The following is a 20,182-nucleotide window of genomic DNA, read 5'->3' on the forward strand; positions in this document are numbered from 1 at the left end:
AATCTTAGCCAGAGTTGGGTATTTATTTGTGAAACAAGGAAGTAAAAACATTAAATAAAATGCCAACATTTGGAATAAGACATGACCAAATAGTGAGGGTTACAAAAGGATTTTCATATTGTAAGCAGTACATTATAGGATAAGTATACTAATGTATACACAAATACTTTGGTCTCACACATGCATATTTACTTAGATCACAAAAATGAAGTCTAATCATTGTACATTAAACTGTGGCGGCAGGTAGCTTAGTGGTTAAGAGCATTGTGCCAGTAACCGAAAGGTCGCTGGTTCTAATCCCTGAGCCGACTAGGTGAAAAATCTGTCTGTGCCCTTGAGCAAGGCACTTAACCCTAATTGCTCCTGTAAGTCACTCTGGATAAGAGCGTCTGCTAAATGACTAAAAAAAATAAGGCAGTGCATTGACATATTACTGATTTTAAAGGATTTCTCATCAACAGGAGGTACATGTTCACTCATATATGTTTCAAGGCACTTTGCCATTTTATTTACTGTACCATATTTGTTTTTCCTGATTATGACTGATTTTATATGAAGATAGCCTAACTTTATTGCAGACAACAGTGAAAAGTCACAATGAATTTCCAATATAAATGATGTATTATACTTGTGGATATATCTGCTTAAATAGGTCCACTATTATTTTAACTCAAACATTTACAGTATGTTTGAATTAATTACTTACTGCGCTCGTAACAGCCTACACAGTGCAAATCAAACCTGACAACATCAAATCATCATCTCAGTGCTACAACATTAACCTACCACAACAAGTACAAATCAAATGAAGGAAATGTACAGACATTTTTCTCAAATTGCTCATCAGTAGAATATCATACCTGTTAAATGAAATGTACAGAAAAAGTATTAAGGCAACAGTGCAGTCAGTAACAAGTGCAATTCTTAAACACATTTTGCAGTTAATAAATGCAGATAAATCATCAGAGATTCATCCATGAAGGGAGATCGCTGGGTGTGGTTCTCAGCTCTAGTTCCACATGACCTTCAGGCAGAAGTCTACCATCTGGAGTTGTATGAAAATAAAACCAGATCAGATATAATGCACTCTACCAAAACATTGGTGTGGGTAGGGATGTTTTTCAGATAATACACCATAGCTTGTACTATGCTCTAGTTTGCTTATTTACCTGTAGTTTGGGTTGTTGTATCAGATAATAAACCATGGCAGATCTAGTTTACTTACACCATACTCCTGAGCGGTTTTCAAGTCCCCGCAGATGTAACTGGGTCCCCAGGTACACTGGTTCTTCCTCAGAAGATGCTGCTCTTTCACAGCAACACACACACCAGCTCTCTGGAGGACACATTGATAAATAGCTGATATACTGACTAAGAGAAGACTCAGTCACTCTACACACAATCACACCACTGTTGTCACCGGGACAGTTGGTCATGGTTAGTAATGAAAAGAAGTGGTCTGGGGATTATAGACGGCGAGGTTAGGAGTGTCAGACACAGTAGAGTCAGAGGAGGACCTCTCCTATGGCTGGGGTAGGAATGGTTTAATTACCTCACATGCATCCGGAGTATCCATTTGGCTTCCCAGAACCTTCTGCAGCCTGGGGCCATAGAGTTTGGTGAACATTTCACACTGGAAAGAACACAAAGGCAGGCACAATGAAACTGACGTAACTGCTACTCGCTGTTTATTATCTACAGTGGGGAAAAAAAGTATTTAGTCAGCCACCAATTGTGCAAGTTCTCCTACTTAAAAAGATGACAGAGGCCTGTGATTTTCATCATAGGTACACGTCAACTATGACAGACAAAATGAGGAAAAAAAATCCAGAAAATCACATTGTAGGATTTTTAATGAATTTATTTGCAAATTATGGTGGAAAATAAGTATTTGGTCAATAACAAAAGTTTCTCAATACTTTGTTATATACCCTTTGTTGGCAATGACACAGGTCAAACATTTTCTGTAAGTCTTCACAAGGTTTTCACACACTGTTGCTGGTATTTTGGCCCATTCCTCCATGCAGATCTCCTCTAGAGCAGTGATGTTTTGGGGCTGTCGCTGGGCAACATGGACTTTCAACTCCCTCCAAAGATTTTCTATGGGGTTGAGATCTGGAGACTGGCTAGGCCACTCCAGGACCTTGAAATGCATCTTACGAAGCCACTCCTTTGTTGCCCGGGCGGTGTGTTTGGGATCATTGTCATGCTGAAAGACCCAGCCACGTTTCATCTTCAATGCCCTTGCTGATGGAAGGAGGTTTTCACTCAAAATCTCACGATACATGGCCCCATTCATTCTTTCCTTTACACGGATCAGTCGTCCTGGTCCCTTTGCAGAAAAACAGCCCCAAAGCATGATATTTCCACCCCCATGCTTCACAGTAGGTATGGTGTTCTTTGGATGCAACTCAGCATTCTTTGTCCTCCAAACACGACGAGAGTTGAGTTTTTACCAAAAAGTTCTATTTTGGTTTCATCTGACCATATGACATTCTCCCAATCCTCTTCTGGATCATCCAAATGCACTCTAACAAACTTCAGACGGGCCTAGACATGTACTGGTTTAAGCAGGGGGACACGTCTAGCACTGCAGGATTTGAGTCCCTGGCGGCGTAGTGTGTTACTGATGGTAGGCTTTGTTACTTTGGTCCCAGCTCTCTGCAGGTCATTCACTAGGTCCCCCCGTGTGGTTCTGGGATTTTTGCTCACCGTTCTTGTGATCATTTTGACCCCACGGGGTGAGATCTTGCGTGGAGCCCCAGATCGAGGGAGATTATCAGTGGTCTTGTATGTCTTCCATTTCCTAATAATTGCTCCCACAGTTGATTTCTTCAAACCAAGCTGCTTACCTATTGCAGATTCAGTCTTCCCAGCCTGGTGCAGGTCTACAATTTTGTTTCTGGTGTCCTTTGACAGCTCTTTGGTCTTGGCCATAGTGGAGTTTGGAGTGTGACTGTTTGAGGTTGTGGACAGGTGATAACAAGTTCAAACAGGTGCCATTAATACAGGTAACGAGTGGAGGACAGAGGAGCCTCTTAAAGAAGAAGTTACATGTCTGTGAGAGCCAGAAATCTTGCTTGTTTGTAGGTGACCAAATACTTATTTTCCACCATAATTTGCAAATAAATTCATTAAAAATCCTACAATGTGATTTTCTGGATTTTTTTTTCTCCAATATGTCTGTCATAGTTGACGTGTACCTATGATGAAAATTACAGGACTCTCTCATCTTTTTAAGTGGGAGAACTTGCACAATTGGTGTCTGACTAAATACTTTTTTTCCCCACTGTATGCATAGTCACTTTACCCCTACCTAGATGTACATATTCCCTTGACTAACCTGTACCCTCCGCACATTGACTCGGTACCGTTACCCCCTGTATATAGCCTCGTGATTGTTATTTGATTGTGTCTTTTAAATATTTGTTTTACTTTATTTAGTAAACATTTTCTTAACTCTTATTTTTCTTAAAACGACATTGTTGGTTATGGGCTTATAAGTAAGCATTTCACGATAAGGTCTTCTACACCTGTTGTATTCGGTGCATCTGACAAATAAAATGTGATTTGATTTGCCTTTCACACCGTTGAAAGCTTTTTGTTATTCTGTCTCTTCCGGTGACTACAAAATAGAGCGCTATGTTTAGGCCTACTCCTAGTACTGGTAGTGGTGACAACTTGTGTAAACTCTGAGGCTTCTCATACACTAAACAAACATGTAGGGGCTGAGGGGCAGACCTTGGGGATGGCGTTGGGGTGCTTCAGGCAGACAGACTGGAGGAAAGAGGAGGTCTGAGGTTCAGTGGCGTTGAGACCCAGGTGGAGCCGGCTCAGAACCGCCATCGTACGGCAGGAATCACAGTCAGAGGGTAGGGGCATCTCTGGGGGGGGGGGGGGGGTATAGGGTTACAGAGGGCTACAGTGTTGAAGAGCAGCACCAAGTGAGATGGGCAATCTACAGACCATGGAGAGCATAAACGATGAGGGAAGATGAGGAGAGAGCCGCCCACCACACACATATAACCTTATGATTGAGGAGGATAGAGCCCTGGTCTGAACAAATTACCCCACTCACCCATGCTGGGGGTCTCCTGGAACATATACAGGTGCAGCAATGCACAGATGGAGTAAGGGGTAGCTGACGGCAGCAGGATGTCAACTATCTCCTTGCCATACTTGTTGATGAAGTCATTGCACTGGTCCTTGTAGCTGGCAGGCAGGAGGCCACACACTCCTCCCATTAGCTTCAATACGGCATCCTGCAAGGTTCAAGGTGAACAAGGGTGTCCAGCAAAAAGTGTTTTTGTCTGTGTGTTAGTGGTTGCAGACGTGTGAAAAAAAGGATGGGTTACCCCAATCTTCTCCGTAGGCAACAAGCTCTCCAGTTTCTTCATGAGATAAACACAGAAGGTACATTGTGGTCTGACCTGCACCTAGAGAGGAGATGACATGGTGAGAGAGCGTTCAGTGCAGAGTGCAGACAGATGATGACTAACTGACAGCCAAATAAGTTAGAACAAGACAAACACATTGACAATCAAACAAAAAGGGCATGAATGGGACTTCTGCTCCTAGACTGTACAAAAGTTCAGCTCTCACTCACCTCTGGGCTGGTGCCTGAGTCAAGGACAGCGTTGGACAGCTTCATGTCAGTGATTGTAGGAGAAAGCTGTTTAGGTGCTCCCCTCTCTGAGCAGACAGCACACAGTCCCAAGACCATACATGTCTCACCTGGCTTCTACAAATATGAAGGAGGGAGGAAGAGTGTTAATAAAGGAGAGGAAGACAGGTAAGAGTTCTTGTATAATCACAAAATCGTCGCCCTTGAATGTATCATAAAAGTGAATGTAGAAACATTTTGGATGGTTATGTTGTAGCCCTGTAAACCAGACCTCCCTATCTCTGTATGTTTGCAGTGCTCAGGAACTCACCAGTATGCCAATGAGGTACTGGAGGGCTTGGGGCAGGTACATCTCCACCTGGGATATACAGTGGCTTTGAGCCATACCTCCAGGGAGGCGCTTACACAGGTAATCCAGGGTGTTGAGGATCAGCTCCTAAACAATCAACACAGGTACAGTACCAGTCAAAGGTTTGGACACACCTACTCATTCCAGGGTCTTTCTTTATTTTTTACTATTTTTTACATTGTAGAATAATAGTGAAGACATAACTATGAAATAACACATATGGAATCATGTAGTAACCCAAAAAGTGTTAAACAAATCAAAATATATGTTATATTTGAGATTCTTCAAAGTAGCCACCCTTTGCCTTGATGACAGCTTTGCACACTCTTGGCATTCTCTCAACCTGCTTCATGAGGTAGTCACCTGGAATGCATTTCAATGAACAGGTGTGCCTTCTTAAAAGTTAATTTGTGGAATTTCTTTCCTTCTTAATGCGTATACAGAAGATAGCCCTATTTGGTAAAAGACCAATTCCATATTATGACAAGAACAGCTCAAATAAGCAAAGATAAACGACAGTCCATCATTGCTTTAGGACATGAGGTCAGTCAATCAGGAACATTTCAAGAACTTTGAAAGTTTCTTCAAGTGCAGTCACAAAAACCATCAAGCGCTATGATGAAACTAGCTCTCATGAGGACAGCCACAGGAAAGGAAGACCCAGAGTTACCTCTGCTGCAGAGGATAAGTTCATTAGAGTTAACTGCACCTCAGATTGCAGCCAAAATAAATGCTTCACAGAGTTCAAGTAACAGACACATCTCAACATTAACTGTTCAGAGGAGACTGCGTGATTCAGGCCTTCATGGTCGAATTGCTGCAAAGAAACCATTACTAAAGGACACCAATAAGAAGAAGAGACTTGCTTGGCCAAGAAACACGAGCAATGAACATTAGACCGGTGGAAATCTGTCCTTTGGTCTGATGAGTCCAAATTTGAGATTTTTGGTTCCAACCGCCGTGTCTTTATGAGACGCAGAGTAGGTGAATGGATGATCTCTGCATGTGTGGTTCCCAACATGAAGCATGGAGGAGGAGATGTGATGGTGTAGGGGTGCTTTGCTGGTGACACTGTCAGTGATTTATTTAGAATTCAAGGCACACTTAACCAGCATGGCTACCACAGCATTCTGCAGTGATAAGCCATCCCATCTGGTTTGGGCTTAGTGGGACTATCATTTGTTTTTCAACAGGACAATGACCCAAAACACACCTCCAGGCTGTGTAAGGGCTATTTGACCAAGAAGGATGATGGAGTGCTGCATCAGATGACCTGGCCTCCACAATCACCCGACCTCAACCCAATTGATATGGTTTGGGATGAGTTGAACCGCAGAGTGAAGGAAAAGCAGCCAACAAGTGCTCAGCATATGTGAGAACTCCTTCAAGACTGTTGGAAAAGCATTCCTCATGAAGTTGGTTGAGAGAATGTCAAGAGCGTGTAAAGCTGTCATCAAAGCAAAAGGTGGCTACTTTGAAGAATCTCAAATATAAAATACATTTTGATTTGTTTAACACTTTTTTGGTTACTACATGATTCCATATGTGTTATTTCATAGTTTTGATGTCTTCACTATTATTCTACAATGTAGAAAATAGTTTTAAAAAGAAGAAAACCCTTGAATGAGTAGGTGTGTCCAAACTTTTAACTGGTACTGTACATATACAGTTACACTGTTGGTGGCTCACTTTGTTGAGGGGTGAAATGCACAATTTGACATCCTTCTAGCAGACTTTGACATCCTTCTAGCAGACTTTGACATCCTTCTAGCAGACTTTGTTTTAAGCTCAGAGTTCAACATAATGTAGTCTCTGTTGACTGTAGTGTAAGGGAGTTTTTGCTAGACATGATATTCTATATTTACACTGTAAACGGGAACTGAAAGATGGGGGAGGTCTGAGACCAGATGGCTTTTTTTAGATGTACAGTTGAAGTCGGAAGTTTACATACACTTAGGTTGAAGTCATTAAAACTCGTTTTTCAACCACTCCACAAATTTCTTGTTAACAAACTATAGTTTTGGCAAGTCGGTTAGGACATCTACTTTGTGCATGACACAAGTCACTTTTCCAACAATTGTTTACAGACAGATTATTTCACTTATAATTCACTGTATCACAATTACAGTGGGTCAGAAGTTTACATACACTAAGTTGACTGTGCCTTTAAACAGCTTGGAAAATTCCAGAAAATGATTTCATGGCTTTAGAAGCTTCTGATAGGCTAATTGACATAATTTGAGTCAATTGGAGGTGTACCTGTGGGTGTATTTCAAGGCCTACCTTCAAACTCAGTGCCTCTTTGCTTGACATCATGGGAAAATCAAAAGAAATCAGCCAAGACCTCAGAAATAAAAATGGTAGACCTCCACAAGTCTGGTTCATCCTTGGGAGCAATTTCCAAACGCCTAAAGGTACCACGTTAATCTGTACAAACAATAGTATGCAAGTATAAACACCACGCAGCCGTCATACCGCTCAGGAAGGAGACGCGTTCCGTCTCCTAGAGATGAACATACTTTGGTGCGAAAAGTGCAAATCAATCCCAGAACAACAGCAAAGGACCTTGTGAAGATGCTGGAGGAAACAGGTACAAAAGTATCTATATCCACAGTAAAACGAGTCCTATATCGACATAACCTGAAAGGCCGCTCAGCAAGGAAGAAGCCACTGCTTCACAACCGCAATTAAAAAGACAGACTACGGTTTGCAACTGCACATGGGGACAAAGATCGTACTTTTTGGAGAATTGTCCTCTGGTCTGATTAAACAGAAATATAACTGTTTGTCCATAATGACCATCGTTATGTTTGGAGGAAAAAGGGGAAGGCTTGCAAGCCGAAGAACACCATCCCAACCGTGAAGTACGGGGGTGGCAGCATCATGCTGTGGGGATGCTTTGCTGCAGGAGGGACTGGTGCACTTCACAAAATAGATGGCATCATGAGGAAGGAATATTATGTGGATATATTGAAGCAACATCTCAAGACATCAGTCAGGAAGTTAAAGCTTGGTCGCAAATGGGTCTTCCAAATGGACAATGACCCCAAGCATACTTCCAAAGTTGTGGCAAAATGGCTTAAGGACAACAAAGTCAAGGTATTGGAGTGGCCATCACAAAGCCCTTACCTTAATCCTATAGAAAATTTGTGGGCAGAACTGAAAAAGCGTGCGCAAGCAAGGAGGCCTACAAACCTGACTCAGTTACACCAGCTCTGTCAGGAGGAATGGGCCAAAATTCACCCAACTTATTGTGGGAAGCTTGTGGAAGGCTACCCGAAACGTTTGACCCAAGTTAAACAATTTAAAGGCAATGCTACCAAATACTAATTGAGTGTATGTAAACTTCTGACCCACTGGGAATGTGATGAAAGAAATAAAAGCTGAAATAATCATTCTCTCTACTATTAGGCTCCTGAGTGGCGCAGCGGTCTAAGGCACTGCATCTCAGTGCTTGAGGCGTCACTACAGACCCCCTGGTTTGATTCCAGGCTGTATCACAACCGGCCGTGATTGGGAGTCCCATAGGGCGGGGCACAATTGGCCCAGCGTCGTCCGGGTTTGGCCGGTGTAGGCTGTCATTGTAAATAAGAATTTGTTCTTAACTGACTTGCCTAGTTAAATAAAGGTTAAATAAAAATAAAAATAAATATTCTGACATTTCACATTCTTAAAATAAAGTGTTGATCCTAACTGACCTAAAACATGGATTTTTTACTAGGATTAAATGTCAGGAATTGTGAATGTATTTGGCTAAGGTGTATGTAAACTTCCGACTTCAACTGTATTTCTGGCTACAGAAATTAAATGAAAAGTAACACTTTCTGGTCAGGGTGTTATCTGCATCTCTGGCTACAACCAAAAAATATTGAGCAACATACTTCAGCAGAATCAGAATAGGTACTCACCTGGGTGTCTGTGTTGGAGATCATGTCTGTGAATAGCTCAATGATCTGGCTGCAGTCTGAGCAGATGTCAGTTGTCTGGTAGAAGGGCAGAGGTGAGAGGTGAGAGGTCAGCGATTCACTATAATTTACCATTTTCATCTCTAACCTAACAACCACATGATTTTCAGCTTGTGTACAGTTCAGGCCTGGAAGCTCTGGTGAAAAAAGGGACACCACAACAACCATCTTTCTTAAGTAGAAAAATGACTAGTGTGTGAAAGCAGAAGTGAAACAGGCTTGGTGTGTTAATAGAAATATGTGGCCAAGAGTTATCTATGGATGAATAATTTGTGAACCAAGTACTGGGGCATATCCTCTAGAATCGAGAATACAAGCTATACAATTGGTAACTGTTAACAGGGGACTTGGGTATACAGTGAGGGAAAAAAGTATTTGATCCCCTGCTGATTTTGTAAGTTTGCCCACTGACAAAGAAATGATCAGTCTATAATTTTAATGGTAGGTTTATTTGAACAGTGAGAGAGAATAACAACATAAAAATCCAGAAAAATGCATGTCAAAAATGTTATAAATTGATTTGCATTTTAATGAGGGAAATATGTATTTGACCCCCTCTCAATCAGGAAGATGTCTGGCTCCCAGGTGTATTTTATACAGGTAATGAGCTGAGATTAGGAGCACACTCACTTAGAGTGCTCCTAATCTCAGTTTGTTACCTGTATAAAAGACACCTGTCCACAGAAGCAATCAATCAATCAGATTCCAAATCTCCACCATGGCCAAGACCAAAGAGCTCTCCAAGGATGTCAGGGACAAGATTGTAGACCTACACAAGGCTGGAATGGGCTACAAGACCATCGCCAAGCAGCTGGGTGAATAGGTGACAACAGTTGGTGCTATTATTCGCAAATGGAAGAAACACAAAAGAACCGTCAATCTCCCTCGGCCTGGGGCTCCATGCAAGATCTCACCTCGTGGAGTATGAGTATATCCTACAATGTGATTTTCTGGATTTCTTTTTCTCAATTTGTCTGTCATAGTTGACGTGTACCTATGATGAAAATTACAGGCCTCTCTCATCTTTTTAAGTGGGAGAACTTGCACAATTGGTGGCTGACTAAATACTTTTTTCCCCCACTGTATATTAGTGTCAGAACAAATTCCAGTTAATTTAGTAGGAAGGGATACACTATGTAGAATAGGGGTCCAGATTAAATGCAGATCAGAGGGACTAATAATAGTTAAGGAAGGGGTATGTCCACAGAAGGTAATGGGGAAACCATCATCACATTAGTAAACTATTTTGGTAGAAGGGGGGCCACAGGCATGTGGGAAAGTATAACCAACAAGGCAAGGGATAGCATATTTCAGTTTTCGAGGTAACGAAGCATGTTGGGGGTGATTGAGTGGTAGCAGTGCGGAAAAGCCTAGGGGTTTAAGTCTTATGGGATTTTATTTCGTTTTATGTGCGCTGAATTGTGGAATTCACAGGAGAAGGGAGCAGTCACAAGTGATGTTCTTGAGGGTTGTCGGAAAGGAGGGATCAGGAGATGTGGCAAGGGAGTGAGAATTTCGAATTTAGATTGTGTGGACTGATTAAGAGGTATCAAAATGAAAACTAACTAAATGTATACTTTTTCTTCCAGGAAAAAGGGGGGAGTGATTCTTTTTTCTTTGAAATATTTTCTGAGACTATAAATAAGGCCTGGCCATTTTTTGTTTGTTTATTGTTTTACTATATGGTGTTCGAATAACTACAAACAAACCACTTAGTATGAAATGTTAGCTGTATAGGATTTTTATTTCTATTTTGGGTTTTTTGATGGGATGGAAGTGAAATATTTTAAAGGGGCATACACATGTAATTTGGGTTTTTATTTATTGAGGGATGAGTAAATATGTGTGATTTATTTTGAAAAGAGCTGTACTAAGGACTTACTGTATACTTTGGATACAACATTTATGAAATGTCTTGATGGTTGTTAAGAGTAGTATACTATTGGATGAAACAATTCATTGAATGATTTCAATGACCTCTGAAATCTGTCCTGGCTTTATAGTGTGACCTGATCACCCGCACTGTAAATTCTAGAGGCATGCTGAATTAGGGGGTTAGATATAATAAGGAATTGTAAAATAAGTATATAATTTGGAAAAAATCCTATATATAAATTAGTCCAAACAGGACAAGGATGAAGTGAGAGAGTTCGTCCTGAAGGAGGGGTATTCTTGAATAGTGATATGGGATACAGTTCAGTAAAGATATGCTCAAGTGTTGTCATTTTAAGTTTAGTTATTATTTTTGGTTTGATAGGCAATATTGTTGTTGTTTTGTTTTTTGAACACATGAATCACGATGTGATGCATGTGTCCAAGGGGGGAAGTTGGGCTTACAGAGGTTTTAATGTTTTATAATGGTTTTGTGGGGAAATATGCAAGGTGTATTAAGGATATGAGCAGTAGTAATAATGTGTTATGGGTTAGGTTAAATCATTTTTGTTTTTGTGATAGGAGGCATGGTGTAGAGGAGGTCTGTCTATGAGATAAGTGGACTACAACAAGCTGGAAGCAGGTGCTTCATAATCTCAAGGCTTCTCCTGACGGATGAGAGGACATAAGTAGCATATAGTGTCTCACAACTTTATTACAATTTTATTTTCATGGGTAAAGATAACTCTGCCCAACTGAGTAGGAGAATCTGAGTATTTTCTGCGCCCTGGAGACTATGTGATGGCAAAAGACTACAGAAGAAAGAGCTGGAAAGACCCTATGTGGAGGGGCCTGTACCAGGTGTTGTTGGCTACCTCAATGATGGTAAAAGTGGGGGAGACAGATACTTAGATCCATGTTTCCTACTATAGGAGTGTTCCAACCTCAGCCATTGGGTAGCATTGTTGTCTTTTGTGTGTGTCTGTGCTTATGTGTCTTTGCAGTAGTAACTCCGAGCTTCCGTATGGGTAGGCTGATAGAAGGACACTCTTCGCAGACCGATGTCGATAGATTGAGAGGGACTCTGGCTGATCCGGAGACCCTAGTGATGGAAGAAGGTTAAAAGCTAAAGTGATCATACATCGTCATCCAGGTTACACCAACAGCGGTACGGATAGAGGGGAGTGCGATCGGGTATCATCTAAACCATTGTACCAGAGTGAGGGAACTGATGACTAAGAGACCACCGAGACTTTCAAGACATCCCAAGACCTTCCAGACCGCCGAGAGATTCCAGACCTCCAAGACGCACCAGATATCCTCATCATTGATTTCTCTGTACTTGACTAGTTCCCTGAGAATAAGGGGAATGGGGTACTGATAATAGTAGAGAGCAGAAGAACAAGACATAGAAGGGATATAGACAGGATTATAATATATATTCCTGCACAGGCAGGAACCATAACTAAAATACAGAAGTGGGGAGCAATGTTTACATAGATGGCAATCATGATAGGCATGGCACTTGTAGTAATGGGAATGGTTTTTTGCTGTATACTACCTCTGTTAAAATAATTGGTTGATCCAAACCACAGTAAAACAAATGACTGTACAGATCATTGTTACTAGTTCAGCCAAAGAAATACACCCAGTTCAGGGAGCTCCAGGAAAGTATGTAAATGAATATGGGAAATTTTGTAAACGTTAAGGGAGGACCAATGGATTGTCCATTTGGGAATTCTGAATGTTTGTATGGAGTTGTTCCTGGGGGTGGATGGGCTGCCATGGTTACAAAGCACAATAGAAAAATGTGGAGGTTAATTTAGAGGAAAACCTTCCAGACTTGTATCCAATACCTGACTGGGCTCTGGGTCCTCATCAGGATGGGTCAAACAATGAGGAATATATATTGGTTTAAATATATGCATGTAAAAAGTAACCACATATGGCAAGGCTAAGAATAAGTAAATGCACAGGCTTACATTCATTTTAAAGTAAATCTTTGTATTATTGGGACATTGTTGGAATGTCCAAAGGGGGGATTATATGGTAATACATTTTGTATCATTAAGGCAAAATGTTGGGAAATGTCAAAGGTAAAATATAGTAAACATGATTGACATTCTATAATCCAGATGTATGCTCAAATAAGGAATATAGCCAATACAGTGTGTAAACATGCATTAATGTATGTATGTGTATTGTTTTTAAGAAAGGGTCTGCCACCAATATAATGAGATTAGGGAAGAGGCCTCATATGGAAAAGCGCCCATGGCCTTTTGGAGTAAACAACATGTGACATCTGGACGTTGAAAGATAAGGGTAGAGTGGCACTAAAATAAGTTCATCATTTGCCCTAAGGGGAGTGACTGTATATGGTATGTAACATGATTATGCATTTGTGTATTAAAGGGAGCTCTAAGCTAAAGAGAGACAGCCGTTCCATGGAGTGGCTCGGCTTTGTTACGCAAATAATAAAGTCTAATTTTTGGATTCACAAGCTCCAGTCTCTTGAGATATATTTTTGAGTTGACTACTTTTGAGTCAAATATTTCTACGACAGGAGTTGCAATGATCATGAGAACGGTGAGGAATCAGCTCAGAACTACACGGGAGGATCTTGTCAATGATCTCAAGGCAGCTGGGACCATAGTCACCAAGAAAACAATTGGTAACACACTACGCCGTGAAGGACTGAAATCTTGCAGCGCCCGCACATATACAGGCCCGTCTGAAGTTTTCCAATGAACATCTGAATGATTCAGAGGAGAACTGGGTGAAAGTGTTGTGGTCAGATGAGACCAAAATCGAGCTCTTAGGCATCAACTCAACTCGCCGTGTTTGGAGGAGGAGGAATGCTGCCTATGACCCCAAGAACACCATCCCCACCATCAAACATGGAGGTGGAAACATTATGCTTTGGGGGTGTTTTCTGCTAAGGGGACAGGACAACTTCACTGCATCAAAGGGACGATGGACGGAGCCATGTACCGTCAAATCTTGGGTGAGAACCTCCTTCCCTCAGCCAGGGCATTGAAAATGGGTCGTGGATGGGTATTCCAGCATGACAATGACCCAAAACACACGGCCAAGGCAACAAAGGACTGGCTCAAGAAGAAGCACATTAAGGTCCTGGAGTGGCCTAGCCAGTCTCCAGACCCAAGTCACCCCCTGTACCTGGACTTTGAATTACTCCCCTCTGGGCGTAGGTATAGGGCACCCCTCAGCAGGAAAAATAGAACGAGACAATCATTTGTGCCAGGTGTGATATCCCTCTTAAATAGCTCGGGCAAATGTTCCCATTGACCCCGTAAGGCCAGCAGGCTAGTCTTTGTTTTAAATGTTTTAAATGTTTTATTTCTTATTTCTTACTTTTATTGGTGCGTGACTGTTATTGAAAGTTGTATTGTCAATCTTGTTTTGTATTTAACGCCACTTTAAATGTGTACATGACACTGCAACAAAATTTCCCCATGGGGACAATAAAGTAAGTAAGTTAATCCCATAGAAAATATGTGGAGGGAGCTGAAGGTTTGAGTTGCCAAACGTCAGGCTCGAAACCTTAATGACTTGGAGAAGATCTGCAAAGAGGAGTGTGACAAAATCCTTCCTGAGATGTGTGCAAACCTGGTGGCCAACTACAAGAAACGTCTGACCTCTGTGATTGGCAACAAGGGTTTTGCCACCAAGTACTAAGTCATGTTTTGCAGAGGGGTCAAATACTTATTTCCCTCATTAAAATGCAAATCAATTTATAACATTTTTGACATGCGTTTTTCTGGATTTTTGTTGTTGTTATTCTGTCTCTCACTGTTCAAATAAACCTATCATTAAAATGATAGACTGATCATGTCTTTGTCAGTGGGCAAATGTACAAAATCAGCAGGGGATCAAATACTTTTTTCCCTCACTGTAGTCTCCATCAAACCTGGTCCTGGAAGACTCATGTTAGATCTGTTGGTGTTTCACGCATACAGTAATTGATATCTTACTGATGACTGCTGTGTGATGTCCAACTTGGCCCTGGTAGGCTCACCGATGACCATGGTCTCACCTGTGAAGATCCCGTAGAATAACTCACAGTTTAGTTAGTTAGTAAAAACAAAATGTGTTAAATAGGTCAGGTCTGAACCAGTATCTGTGCATTAGAGACCTGTCTAATGCCTAGAAAGCTCAGATTCCAACTCCCATTCACCAGCTCTGCAAGCATTATAATGTCAAAATACGTTCATTGCTCACCATGGGTGACAGGTTGCCTAGTGGTTAGGATAGTTGGGCCAGTAAATGAAAGGTTGCTGGTTCAAATCCCAGAGTCGACTAGGTGAAAAAACTGTCGATGTGCCCGTGAGCAAGGCACTTAACCCTTGTTGCTCCAGGGTCACCGTCAATAATGGCTGATGTGCAGGCATAATCAAAGTGACACTGGACTAGTGCACTTGCCACAGTCTTTAGGTTGTCTATAGCTACGTTTCCATCCAATTGGTGACAGATTTTCATGCGAATATTCTAAAATCTGCTTATTAACATTTCAGGGTTTCCTTTAGGAAATTTTTACACCGGTTAACGTGACCGGGAAGATTTTAATTTACCGAACATTTGAGAAATTTACCTGACATCCATATGCATTCAGATTCGACTTGGCGCAGCCAGCGCCATCAATAAACGAGGGATATTGGCCAAATGAGCCACATTTATTTGTCCTTAAAAACAGCCTATAACAAATTACAAAAACACTATTCATTTTGTTTCGATATGTAGCATAATAAAAACTTCATAGCCTATTGTTTTATGCGTTTTTAGACTACTTTACTACAACAATAATTGTCCACCTCATGGTTCAGCTGTCGGATATTTGAGCACCAAATGCATCAGGGCATTGCATGCATAGGCCTATAGGCTTAGGTATCCACTGTATTTTAAAACAAATATAGCCTATATAAAGGAAGAGAAGCTTAGGCCTATCCCCAGAGAGATAGAGAGAGAGAGATAGCGATATGCCGGCGGCATGCTACAACACAGACATGCATTTATTTACATCAGATATCTACTGCGTCTGCTATATTGACTTACAGAAGGAGGTTAATTCGTTTATTTTCGTTCAGAATCTTTAAACATTATACTGTTAGATTATAGGAGTAACTCTGGTAGGCCTAAAACATTCTTCCTCACCTCAAGTTATAATAATAATATGCCATTTAGCAGACGCTTTTATCCAAAGCGACTTACAGTCATGTGTGCATACATTTTTACGTATGGGTGGTCCCGGGGATCGAACCCACTACCCTGGCGTTACAAGCGCCATGCTCTACCAATTGAGCTACAGAGGACCGCAAGTTCAACTGTCGGAGTCAGTTGGAGCGCCAGTGCGCACTGCCTTCATATCATAGGCTTGCAGTAGCCAAAGCTTAATAATAGCCACACCACACCAAACTTTCACAAAAGTTTCTAAACTTTATTAGGGTAATATCAAAAGTAAGGGAAGCCATTGTTTATAGCAAAAATACGAGCAGGCTATTATATTGTAGCAAACACAGAATTACAGTTTGAACTTAATTTGGCCAAAGAAAATAGCTCAATAGAATTAAATAAAACACTTGCGAACTGGTTTAAACATTCACAAAAGGTTTGAACAGGCTATATTGCAGCAATTACCAACTAAGGCAAGTGCCTACCATACCCAACAAATGACAGAAATAGGCTAATGCTATTTATTTTACAACAGACCTACTTATAACTAAATAATTAAAAAGACAGATCAAATGTTATTTAGCCAATAAAAATGTCTGAACAGAATTAAACAAAACAGGTTTGCATATTTTAAAAAACAGGTTTCGATTAATAAATAGGCTTACAATAATAACAATGATATACAATAATAATAATGGTAAAACAAATGCTTATAAATACATTTAAGTTCCAAAATTGCATCCTACCTGAATAGGGAGTTACACAGTAGACTGCATTTGGCCTTGCCAACATTCTTCTCATCTTAGTCCACTACAATATTAAAACTTATATTAAATTCCCCTTGTAGGCTTTTCACTATAGGCATACTCTTTTTCCTCTAACGTTTGTTTTACTTCAATGAAAAAGGCCTCCATCTTCACAATCAACAGTAGCCAAGGCCAAGGTACCTCGCTCTCTCTCTCCTCAGCCGGAGGCCAGTGCATACAAGGCGTGAGAGAATGGTGCTGAAGCGCGCATTCAGGGTCTAGGCTATGCTAGACAGCCTCTCTTGGACCATTTGGCTGGATACAATTGTATTTATTGGCTTTTCATTTTTTATCGGCCAAAAGCCGCAATTACTGGCTAAGGGAAACCCTGGCGCATTTTCCCATCAGAGTTGTGTTTCCATCAAATTGACTTGTTGCGGATAAAAGTATGTCCGTCAATACGTAGTGCACATAAAAATAACTTTTGAGTTTAAATTCCTTAAATAAAAAAATACAAGTTAAATGAGTTTCCATCGCATTTTCAACTGTAGGCCTACTGATGATTTTGTCACAAAAAGTGTAGCGAATGTGCTGACTCTGGTATTTGCATTTGCGCTCTATCCAACAGTTTTCAGATACAGTGCAGGTATAGCCTACTACATGATGAGATTATTATGGACAACAGATTATTTGTATTTGTCAAATGGCAGCCAAGCATCGATCATCATGTCACCAGAATAAGACCCTCCATATTTATTGAAAGGAGCATCAACCTCATCGCTGTGCACTTTCAAGTGATGAACTGTGAAGTTCATCATACTGTAATTTATTTCATCTGTAGCCGAATAAACTGCATGCATTCCCATGATTCCATGACATTTTTTATCCGACATGTACGCTACTTTACTCGGATAAAAAGGTTGGATGGAAACCTAGTTAATGTCAAGCCATTTTGAGGATGCTGGAATTATATTTTGGATGAATGTGCGCATGGCTACAGGAGACTTTTGAAGTAGCCTAATCCGATTAAAACATCGTGACTTGTTGTGTTTATGCCACATATAAAAGGTACTACATTTAAAAAGTGAAATGATAAATATTTAGGCTATACTCAAGCGTTAGGTTTTAGGTGCGCGAGTAATAGCCGCTCTGATTGGAGGAGGCAGAGTGCGTGTTAAGCTTTCCTGAACAACTGGGCCTGCCGGTTGCATATGTGACAACATTATTATAGGACGATTTGGGAGAATGGGCTAGAACTTAGCTCTGACATGTTTCAGACCATTGTATTTAAAACATTTTTTTATCAGAACTTTTGGTCCAATATTTAATTTAATTAATTATACGTTAGGCAGAGGAAAAAGGCAGAAATGTATCTTCCATAATCTGGCATTACTAATTAATGAAAAAAGCACTGTGGTCAAAGTCTGAAAATAGCACGACTACTTCCTAGCACAGAGTAAACTGATATATTTGTGCAGAATACACCAGGTCTATTTTTGTAACTGGTTAAACAATGTAGCGACAGCCATTCAGTGACAGAGTCTCGATGCATTATCTGACAAGGATTCGCCAAAAATACTGTCAATATAGAATCATATATGAGCTAGCCTAGTATCTACTTACCGATACAAAAATATGCAATGAAGATCGAGACAATAAATTGTAAAACCGCCATCGTAAGAGAGGACAGAGAATGATTTACAGTCGGCACTGTATCAACAAAAGTGACAGTAGGCTATGCAATGGCTATGAGTCCGGAAGCACCGATTGACTCGCAGCCAATCAGAGAGACAGGAAATAATGCATTTAGGCAGAGTTTATTTTTAGGTTAAGGCAGTCGAAAAAAACAACAACACAGTGACATGTTATGCTTGCTGTGACAAATGTACCTTACCAGTTGACATGCTTAAATTTTTAAAAACAGAGTTAGGGTATTATGGGGTAACTAGCTCCCCCTTGTAATTCAAATTAAGACCACAAGATGTCACCAAATGATTTGTTTCCCTGGCTGCCACTGCTCTTGCTCAACTAAAAATGTCCTCTGTGTCATCACAACTTTTGGAGATATTTCAACAAAACGATTTTGTGGTAAGTTGATCTATTTTTTTTACATTTCGAAAAAGTTGTAGATATATTCCAATGAAGTTAGATCTATAATTGTTTTTTAAATATACAAGTAGGAAAGCCTTAAGATAAATAATCCACTTCTTTAGAGAGAAAAATTTAGATACTTTTTGAGTAAAGTAGTAATATGTTGGACGAGTGTGTTGGGGGCTAGTTAACCCTTTAAGGTTATGAATGTGTTTCTACCTGTCATTTAGACAATGACTAGCCCATTTAGCGCTAGTTTATGCTAACTTGCTAGCTAGCAACTTCACTAGCAGTAAATGCTAGCCAGCTAGCTAGTTAGCATAAGCTGCTAGGAGTGCTAGCTAGCAACCCTACTACCAGATCATCTGAGGTAAAATATATTTAAAATATAACGTAACTTAATTGCAGTTGTAAATGTTTTCACTAGTGACTGATAGCTTTACAGTAATGTTACTTTATAGCCTTTTAGCTATTTTACACAGCATTTTATGTCATATAGCTAGATAGCTAGCTACGTTTTTTAAGAGAGCTTTTCAATTGGCATATCTCCCCCTGTTTTCAGTCACAGGTTTAGGTGGATTAGGTGTGAGCAGTGCAGGCGGTGGGCTCTTGAGTTGTGCAACAATTTAACTGGGGATATCTTTATTTGTGACCTATGTACAAATGAGAATCATGCAATAGCAGAGCATAAGAGAGTTGCCACATCAATGTTACACTGAGTTAATTAGTTAATTTATTGTTATTAAATGTTATATTCCAATGTTATTTAATGTTATTAGTTATATTATATTATATTCCAATTAATATTTTTTTGTATGAATTAAAAACAACTATTGAAAACCTTTTGCTCCTGAATGTCATTTTAAAGACTGCTGGGATTTAAAATCTTGCATTATTCAAATAATATTTAGTGTAAATGTACATAATGGATTGCATGGAAAAAGAACAACAAAGAAAGAACAAAGAAAATTAATCTGCAGGTGATTTAAAAAGAGGGACTTTACATCAAATCTCTTCATAGTGCGGATATTAATGGTAACATGTGCAACACCATTTCCCCCCATATTGTATTTAAATAATTAAAATAAGACAACTAGACTTAGCTTTTAAGTATTACTAACTAAATATTTTTAAAATAAAACGGATTAAATGAATTTTAACACACTTGTGTGAAACCCTATGGCATAATCTTCTACCTGGGTAACTGGCACCCCCGGGCGCCAGTTACCCCATGGGGGAGGGGCCAGTTACCCCGGTACTTTAAAAAAACGCCCCTTTTCTAAAAACAACATTTCATGAAATAACTAAAAAAGTGTAAACTGTAGCCATTTATTTCCCTTTATAGTTT

At 40.2% G+C, this 20,182-nt stretch overlaps 1 protein-coding gene across 1 annotated transcript; it reads right to left on the reverse strand.

Moving 5' to 3' along the window:
• Window positions 1-36: 36 nt before the first annotated feature.
• LOC311144237 (prosaposin-like) lies at window positions 37-18,444 on the reverse strand. Its single transcript, XM_084180245.1, has 11 exons — window positions 18,367-18,444; window positions 14,803-14,864; window positions 8,882-8,956; window positions 4,935-5,060; window positions 4,607-4,741; window positions 4,356-4,436; window positions 4,079-4,262; window positions 3,742-3,884; window positions 1,553-1,633; window positions 1,226-1,336; window positions 37-1,045 (listed from the first exon to the last, which is right to left on the reverse strand). The coding sequence occupies exons 1-11, from the start codon at window positions 18,416-18,418 to the stop codon at window positions 1,010-1,012; spliced, it is 1,086 nt and encodes a 361-aa protein (XP_084036371.1). The 5' UTR covers window positions 18,419-18,444; the 3' UTR covers window positions 37-1,009.
• Between the last annotated feature and the right edge of the window lie 1,738 nt (window positions 18,445-20,182).

Source organism: Coregonus lavaretus (assembly GCF_964263955.1).
Source record: "Coregonus lavaretus genome assembly, chromosome: 17".
Lineage (NCBI taxonomy): Eukaryota > Metazoa > Chordata > Actinopteri > Salmoniformes > Salmonidae > Coregonus > Coregonus lavaretus.

Coding starts and splice junctions, on each gene's coding strand:
- LOC311144237 (XM_084180245.1), bottom strand. CDS start 18,418: ATGGCGGTTTTACAATTTATTGTCTCGATCTTCATTGCATATTTTTGT. Junction 14,865..18,366: donor CATTGCATATTTTTGTATCG/GTAAGTAGATAC, acceptor GGATCTTCACAG/GTGAGACCATGGTCATCGGT. Junction 5,061..8,881: donor TCTCCAACACAGACACCCAG/GTGAGTACCTAT, acceptor TTGATTGTTTAG/GAGCTGATCCTCAACACCCT.